This window comes from Condylura cristata, unplaced genomic scaffold, assembly GCF_000260355.1.
Source record: "Condylura cristata isolate star-nosed mole 26May11 unplaced genomic scaffold, ConCri1.0 scaffold00022, whole genome shotgun sequence".
NCBI lineage: Eukaryota > Metazoa > Chordata > Mammalia > Eulipotyphla > Talpidae > Condylura > Condylura cristata.
Window position 1 is genome coordinate 25,851,696 of NW_004567123.1, and position 9,243 is coordinate 25,860,938.

At 39.6% G+C, this 9,243-nt stretch overlaps 1 protein-coding gene across 1 annotated transcript in view; it reads right to left on the reverse strand.

Moving 5' to 3' along the window:
- The window catches only part of CHD6 (chromodomain helicase DNA binding protein 6), a 125,091-nt gene that overhangs the window by 106,284 nt on the left and 9,564 nt on the right, over positions 1-9,243 (reverse strand). The window contains exon 2 of the mRNA XM_004687388.2: positions 8,409-8,938. Coding sequence (XP_004687445.1) covers positions 8,409-8,938 — 530 coding nt within the window. The remainder of the gene's footprint in view (positions 1-8,408; positions 8,939-9,243) is intronic.

The window sequence follows — 9,243 nt, forward strand, 5'->3', positions numbered from 1 at the left end:
TTAAGTTTTGCATTCCTAATAATAGCTATACTTTTGTCTTTTTAAAAAAGATTTATTTATTTATGCATCAAAGAACTGGGGAATAGGCCAAAGGTGTGGGGGACCAGAGACAGAGTGGGGAGCAGAACAGGCAGATGTACTGAGATACACTACTGAGGGAACAGCAGGCAGGTCAGGAGAGGTCTGCTGTATCATGTGGGTCACCTCCCTGGCCAGGGATTGAACTTGTGCTGTAGTGGCTGCTGATAGCTCCACCGTGCTGTGCTTTAACCAATTTGCACCATTAGGCAGGGCCCAGTCTTGTCTTACAGAAAGTATTCGATGAATGCATATCTGAATAAGCAACATATACATACCAGTGGGTAGGATTACCTGTTGTTAGAGATTTCAGAAAATGCATCTGAATGGGTATATACATGGGATTTTGATGGAACATATAAATAATAGCAGGAATAATTATTACAGTGAACACTTACATAACACACACGTGGACAAAATTCTCTAAGTCCTTCAAATGGATTATCTCATTTATTTCTTAGAAGTATGTAAGGCAGGTAGTATCACTTTCCTGCTTTTAACAGCAGGAACAATGCATTTCAGTTAGATTTCCAGGGTAACATGGCTTGCAAATGAAGTAGAAAATATGTTCTTAACCACTATGGCATTCTTGTGCATATTTAGTAAAAGACAATTCTAATTGTGTGGCTAGAATCAAAGGGCAATTGAACAGAAGAACTACATGATGGAATACTAAGGGTACACCAGGCTACAGTTCAGACTACAGTCTATGTCCAAAGGGCCATGATGGCAAGCCTCAGCAAGAAAGAATAAAAACCTTAGCCAGATATAATCAACAAAAACTCAAAGATGAAACAATCTGAAAGACTCAGCAGAAGTAGAACCAGTAAGTACTGCAAAGTGACAGAATGTAGAGAGCAAGGAAGGAGACAAAATAACTTGTTACCACAGATCTGAGGCACACAACAGAGGAGGAGAGAGATCCAGGGGAGCACATGGACTGTGGGGGAGGTGTGTGGGTGCTTTGTGGTGAGAGAGCTACAGGGACCTTACCTGAGGGGAAATTCTTATACTGTAAAAATTTTACCAAGGATCTCAGAAAATGGTACCTCCTTAATATTAATAAAAATGTGTTGAAAAGTAGAGGGGGACAGAGAAGCCAACGGTTTTGTTCAGAGACAAGACATTGGGCATGAACACGTGCAGGAAAACCATCTGGTACTGATCGCTGAATCAGCCTGCCTCTGTTTTGAAGACCCTTCACCCTGCCTCTGTTGTGAAGATCCCCAGCCAGTCCAGCAAAGAATTAACCTCCCTTGACTCCCCACGGCCTGCCTGTCTGCCTACTAGGTAAAGCTCCTTATAAAAATTTTACCCAACATGAGGAAATTCAACTCAAGGGGTCTGCCATTTTAAAAGATCATACATTTTTAACAAGAGAGGCTGAGGGAAAAGCAAAGCCTCAGTTCAGGAGACTAAGGTGAAACAGTTTTAAAAGATGTCGTGTTTTCATTGGAGTACTTGTACTTGTGTCATACTATGTGACTTATCACTAAGGAAGTATATAGTAATTAATATCCACAAAGCGCTATGCATTTGTGTCTCAGTTGTTACTACCACAACGCCACAATGAGGTCAAGACAGATCGTATTCATATTTCAGAGGAAGAAACAGGTTTAAAAGCAGCAAAGGCCAAAGTCAGTAGCACAGTGAAGTCCACACTTAGTTCATCTGACTCTCACGGCCTGTTGCTTTTTGCATCATTCCTGACTTAAAATTCAGTTCCTCTTTTGATAAAATTTTAAAACTTCAGAAGTCCTTTAATATTATTTGAATATTAATATTATTAATATTATTTGAATCACAAAATAATGATCAAGAGGATCAACAACAAAACATTCCATGGCCCAAAAACAGAGTAAACTTTTCATAAGAATAAAAATCACAAATCTATAGTTAATTTTTTTTTTAAAAACAGATCTCTTAACTAAAAGTCTGTACTTAATTTTTTGGACCCAAATTTAAAGAAAGCTAATTAATACATCAAAAGTCACCATAATAATTACATGGTCAAAGCTACATTTAATCTACAAATTGTTTTTTATTTTTTAAGATTTATTTACTCATGCATAAAGAACTGGGGAACAGGCCAGAGGTGCAGGGGCTGCGAGAAGGTTCACCAGAGACAGAGTGGGAAGCAGAACAGGCAGATCACTGAGGGGAGCAGCAGGCAGGTCAGGAGAGGTCTGCCTCACCATGTGGGTCACCTCCGGGGCTGGAGATCAAACTCACACTGAAGCAGCTGCTGGTAGCTTACCGTGCTGTACCTTAAACCAATGCACCACCAGGGAGGGCCCTAATCTACAAAGTCTTAAATCAATTTGACCCATCTACTAAACAGAACTTCCTTATATTAAAAAAAAATCTACATATTAAAAAAAAAAAACCCTAAATTTATCTAATCTTTATTAGTAATTATATACTCATATAGGTGTGTATAAGTTTATATGAACACACATATAAATCCTGGAAACATGCTTCATTGTGTCACATACTCAAAACAAAGCTCAAATCATAATTTAAAAATAGAACCTGCTTAAAATATGAAACTTTACAACAAGTCTTGTAGACAGCAGCCTCTCATGTTTTCAGTTAACACATTAAATAAGGAAAGCAAGGAGGAGCTCTGGTGGGGCTGCTGTAAGTTAAGCCTGGAGCAGTATTAGATTTTCCTAACTAGGAATACTGACTCAAGTACATGTCAGTAAAATAGGAAAGACCTACAGACTTATTTGGGGGTAAATAAGAAGATACTCTACCTAGGAAATCTTCAAAGTGCTTTTCTGGAGGTTACCTTTGGCAAGAGAATCAATTTTGAGTTCCAAAAAAGCTTCTTGGAGTTCTTCTACTAAAGGCAAATATCTCTTGTATTTTACATGGAACTTCCAACTAGGACATCAAAAATATATCAACTGAATTACATCTCCAGGAAGACTAGAAGAATTGTTTTTGTCCTCTGACAAGGTTTTGAAAACCTTATAGTTCAGAATTTGGTCACATAGGAATATTCCTACTTCCAAGTTCTATACCTGTAAGTGGATTTGGTCTATGAATGTTTGCTTCTTGAAGTTCTTAAAAAATAGTGGCCAACACCAACAAACACATGAAAAATCGGTCAACATCATTTGTAATAAGGGAGGTGCAAATTAAAACCGCAATGATACCACCTCACACAAGTGAGAATGGCACATCTTAAAACAACTAGCAACAATAAATGCTGGTGAAGATGTGGAGGAAAAGGAACTCTCCTACACTGCTGGTGGGAATGCAAACTAGTACAACCACTATGGAAAACTGGAGGTTTCTCAGACTGCTAAACATGGAGCCTCCCTAAGACCCAGCAAACCCACTCCTAGGTATCTACCCAAAAGACACAAAAACACTGATTCAGAAAGATGCCTGTACCCCCATATTTATTGCTGCTTTATTTACAACAGGAAGACATGGAATCAACCCAAATGACCAAAAGTAGATGACTGGATTAAAAAGATGTGGTACATATACACAATGGAATATTACTCAGCAATCAAAAAAGATACACATGCCTTTTTGTAGCGACATGGATGGAGCTGGAAAAGATGATGCTTAATGAAATAAGCCAGAAAGAAGAAGAAAAATACTGGATGGTTCCACTCATAGCAGGAGTATAAAGGACCAGGGGAGAGAGAAAAAAATAATGAACAACTATACCAGAGACATTTTATGGGGGTTGAGTGGGGAATGGGATCAAAAACGGGGGGTGGGGAGGAATGCACTGGACTATGGTGATGGGAAGCCCAGAGGGATTACAACTGAAATGGAAAATGGCACAAAATGATGTAAGAATAAGCTATTATATTATTTTTAAAAATAAATAAAATAGTGGCCAAATAGTATGTAACAAAATTATGTGTGCATATACTTTTAATTCAGCAATTACATTTAAAGAAATATAGTTAAGACACACCTCCACACAACATTAAACTACATATGCTTGTGGCTAGTCACTGCAGCATTATTTGGTAATTACAAAACAATGAAAATTACAAACATCAGTGACTGAATAAATCAGGATGCATGTGATGGAATATTATGCAAATATAAAAAGGAATAAGAAAAAAGTCTATGGACTGAGAAGAAAGTATTTCTAATATATACTGTTAGGTGAAAAGAGCAAAGGGCAAACAAGTATAACATGCCATATTCTGTGATAGAATCAAGGGGAAAGAAAATAATATGTATCAAAAAAAGAAAGAAAGAAAGAAAAAAGAAAGCCCTATTCATGATAGGGCTCATGGATGATTTCTGTGACACCTTTCTTTTTCACTATCCCATTCCCAATGGAATGAGGCACATGGAAGGCACTAAAAGTATTCTGGATAGATTTATCGAGCATTATTATTAGTTAGCATCTGTTTCCGTGTAAATTAGGTAAAGGTCTACTTTCTAAGGGTTAACTTAGGAAATCCTTGGTGTTAAGAGTATCATTACAGTTGCTTTCAGAAAAACAGAAATGGAGACTTAGTTCAGTCTTCAGAGGTGGGTTTCTGTCATTATCATTTAGATTTCTTCCCTCTTTAACATCAAGTCCAGTGGCTTCCAAGCATGGGGTTGCTACTCAAAATTCAGACATGTCTTTATATTTGTCTTCTTTCTTTTAATAAATGATCAGATTGTAAAAACAGGTCTACCAGCAGAATCAATAATAACCTGCACGCTAGACAAAAACAGGTAATTGACTTTGCAATGGTGAGGGAGAAATGAGATGACCAAATCTTACTATCCTTCCCACATCACAGCTAACAGCTGACTCAAGCCTCATATAGTTACATAACCACAAGCTCTAGGTCTTAACTTTCTAGACGCCATCAAAAAGAAAACTAAAAAAGGCAAACCTTTTCTTCCAGATGTTCCTAAACTTACTGAATTTGGGAGAAAAATAGGCCTTGGGTTGACACACCAAACAAATGGGCGTAAAAAGTTGAAGCACAGGTGCTAGGGCTAGTCATACCATTATTATTTTTATTTTCCCTGAGCAGATATAATACAAAATGTTCAGCTCCTGATTTGATAAAGAACAACCTCAAAGGCCAAGCCACAAAGCACAGTGGTCTTGATCTCCAGCATGTAACTTTTGTTAAGGAGATAGGTCACATACACATGAAAACAATGGTTTTTAATTGAGAGGTACCTTATAGCAGAGGGAAATGTTTAACAGACTCGGAATCAAGAGGTCTGAGTCTATGACACACCCTTGTAAACAGGGCACACTGCTCTGTGAGTGTGTTACCCTGTTGCAGCACAACGTGGCTGGACCAGCTTTTAGTCCTTCTAGGTATAAAAATCTCTGATTTACACTGTAAAGTACAACTCCAACAGCTCTGGAAGTCAGAGGAGACAGTAGCATACTACCTTGGGGATACTCTAGAGAAACTGGGACTTGCACTCGGAACCAAAGAATGGAATGTACTAGATCCTAGGAGAAGGACTAGGACAATGATTGGGAGAAACAGCTATAGCAATCCAAAGGAGAAATAAGTCAAGTACCTTTAAGGGCTAATGAGATTAATCTAGTTAGCTAATCTGTTTGGGGGGAAACCCAAAGGGTTTCAGTAACAAAAAGAGCAATCTGGATCTTGTTTTAGAAATAGAATGTCTAAGGAGGTATAAATTTTAGCAAGGAATCCTCCTTCCCTTTCTCCATGTTTTTATCAGAACAATCGTGTTTTATTCCCAAGGAAAGAACAGTATTAGAAACATATTTTTGGCTCTTCTCCACACTATTCTCACTTCTCTGACTGGGGCTGTCCCAAAAGGTGAGCCTGGGAAAGGAATGGAGTGGCCCCTAGTGTTCTCCCTCTGCTTCAAGGAACTGCTTGCAGTTCTGGTGATAACTTCACCTGAGGGAGTAACATGGAGTATATTCTTATCACAAGACAGTGGACTTCTTCAATCTAGTCTATCAGTAACAAAGCTGGTAACTGAATCTCCATCTCTGTTAATTTCCCAGTGTATTGAGAGGGGGTAAGAAAAAGTTGGATTTACCATTAACTATAAATGATACACAGTGCATCAGAAAGATTATCAGTTGGCAACTGAGAAGATGACATAAAAGGAAGAAAGACCGGAAGTCCTTAAATCAAGCGTGGTGCTCTGACAAAAATGCAAGCATTTGAGGCACCACTTGCGACCATCATGTATTACTCAGGGTCTAATTGTGAACTGCTTATATCAAAACATGTACTTTAGCCATTCTGTTAGAAAGCAAATAAAAGAGCACAAAAAACTGCGATTTAATTACTGCCATATACTTTTAAAATCAATGAACGTCCTTTCATAACTAAAATGACTTCTGACCATTGGGATCATTAATTAAATGAACCAAAGCTATTTATAAAGGATGAGAAATGACTCACCAGTCAAGAACCCTGTCTGGTCTACAAAGAATTCTGATATGTTAAAAGTTTCTCATATGCTCCCAAAACAGAAAGTCTCATGCATCTTGCCCACATTGCCAAAGAGATAGTCAGTCCTACTGGCCTGTCGGCATCCTCACAGGTACTGCCTAGATTTCTAAACCTTAAGAGGTTCTGCTGCACTCCAAGTCAGCAGTCCTTGAAGACACTACCGAATACTACTCTAACTCCTCAATGCTTTATAGGGAATGAGTTACAAATCATTTAGACAAAATCAGGCTACTGTAATATGCTATATACATATTTGATACCCAACTTGGTTTGTGAATTTCCTCCTCATTGTCCCATAGCATAATATTTGGCAGTACCTGCATCAACTGGTTTCACAACCCACACAAAGTACATGTGAATTTAGTTAAGCAGGAGAAGTATGTAAAATTGTTAGCATCAGATCATGACGTGCAAATATCAATGGCTAACATGAATTCAGACACTTAATGGCTTTCTGCTATCTTATACACAAACACCAAACTCCTTATCTGAGCAGTGCGAGTCTACTTAACCTAATCTTAAAGCATTATCCTGAAGGATTCTTACTTTACTTTCTGTAACAACAACAACAAAAATCACACTAGCTCATTTCTAATTCTTCTATCATATATGCTAGTACCTTAAAGAACTAATTAAGTTTCTCTAAAGTAATCTGGAGATTAAAGTTACTGGCAGAGACAGAAACCTACTCTACATCCCATACACCACCAGTCACTGGGATCACTGAAAAACAAGCCTGTAGGTCTCTCATAAGTCAGAATCCTAATTTTATCTCTCTTTCTCTCTCAACCTTCTACAAAGTAGTTTAGGTCCATTCTCTGCAAATTATATTTGTAGATTCCCACCCTACTCTCTCTGATAGAGAAAAGCTGAAATCCCCTGCCGCAAAGCAGAAGGGAGTAGATGTTAAGATGGTCTTAACTTAGATTAGGAAATTATCTATCTGGTCCCAATAAGCTGGCCTTATAAAAATTAACTCACCACACAGAAAATTCCAAGATGTAGAACACACCACTTAAAATGCTCTAATAAAACTTTCTTCCTCTATGCCTTATCCCACACAGATCTGACAGTCATATCACCTTGCTCTGTTAGGAGGCAGTTCAAGCCTCTTCATCTTTGTGGTGTATACTCTGCCCCTGCATTTAGATTTTAGAAACTTAAGTTTTCTTCTTAAGTTTGTAGAGTTTATGTATTGTTTTCTTTTATATTTCCTCAGTCTCAATAGTCTAATAAAAAAAAAATTGAAGACAGAACAAAATACATTACATTTGTTCACAGATGACAAACATTCTATTTCTTGGGTGAGCGTGCATTTGGATGCTGCTAGTACCTACTGCCAAGACCCCCAGTGTCACCTATTCTACAATGAATCTAGACTCATGCCCCTCCGATCTCTAAAGCCATTATGGTTTCTTCTGACCCCAGTCACCTAACAGCTCCTGAGTACCTGTTGGTGTTAGCTACTGGATGAGAGACACCAGTGTTTGTGCACTGGAGAGCTTATAGCTTGGGGAAGCTCAGCAGTCCTCTTCTGCCTGGAGCTCCACTCAAACCCCTGGCTCTGCCAGGCTGCAGGTACCACTGCCTCCCAGGACTGCACACCCTTCTGACAGTGCTCCCTCTGCCACTCTATACTGCTGTTGCCCAAAAACTGCTGCCCTCCCTATAGCACACCAGTGCTGTCCCTTCTCTTACACCCTGTGCTGCTCTCACACTTCAATTCTTCTTAGTCCAAAAGGAATGGCAAGAAATTGCAGAGCTAGTATTAAAAGTTATCTTTCATTAGGAGGTACTAAAAGTGGTCCGTCTTGGCTGAAAGTAGTGAATTTATGTGTGGGGCGGAAGTAAGGCCAAAGCAAGCCAGGAGCAGGGAGGACACACCTGGCCTTCCTGGACTTTGTCCTGGCCGTGGAGTCGGCACCGTTCCTCTTCTCTTTGGCCTCCTTGGCGCCCGAGGCCTCCCGGGGCTTCCGAGCTTTCTTGGCTCCATCCTTCTGCTTCGGCTCCTTGGGCACCTTGGGCTCCTTGACCTTCTTGGGCTCCTTGGCCTTCCTGGGTTCCTTTGGCTCTCTAGGTTCTCGCTTCCTCTTTGGCTTGGGCTCCCTGTCCTTGCTTCCCTTTGCTGTCCCCTCCTGCTCTCCTGGATCCCTTTTCTTCCGTTTCTTCTTCACTCCAGTTCCTCCTCCTCCACTGTCCTCCAGTCCATTATGAGATGTCATTTTTCTAGGAAAAAGAGCCTCAGCTTCCTCTTCAGCAGCATACAGGTCTTTCTGGGGCAGACAGTGACTGGCAACATCTTCAATTTTCTCTTCCTGATCAGTGCTGCGGTCAAACGGGGAAGGGGATTTGTAGTCAAAATTGACAGAGGCATCAGACATTGGGGAGTGATTCACAACTTTTAAATTTGACAACTGCAAAAGAGAAAGAAACAAGCATATTACTCTTCCATTGCATGCCGCACACTAAGAGCATTCAATGTGCACTGGTTTGTTCACCGCTTACTTATTTCCTACTATGTGTTGTTTCCTGTTGTGCTCAGGTCTTCAGGGTATAGTCGCAAAGAAGACACATTATTTGGTTTTTTGTTTTTTTTTTTTAAGATTTATTTATTTATTCATATAGAACTGGAGTACAGGCCAGAGATGCGGAGGGTGAAAGGATTCACCAGAGACAGAGTGGGGAGCAGAACAGGCAGATCGACGAAGTACACTGCTGA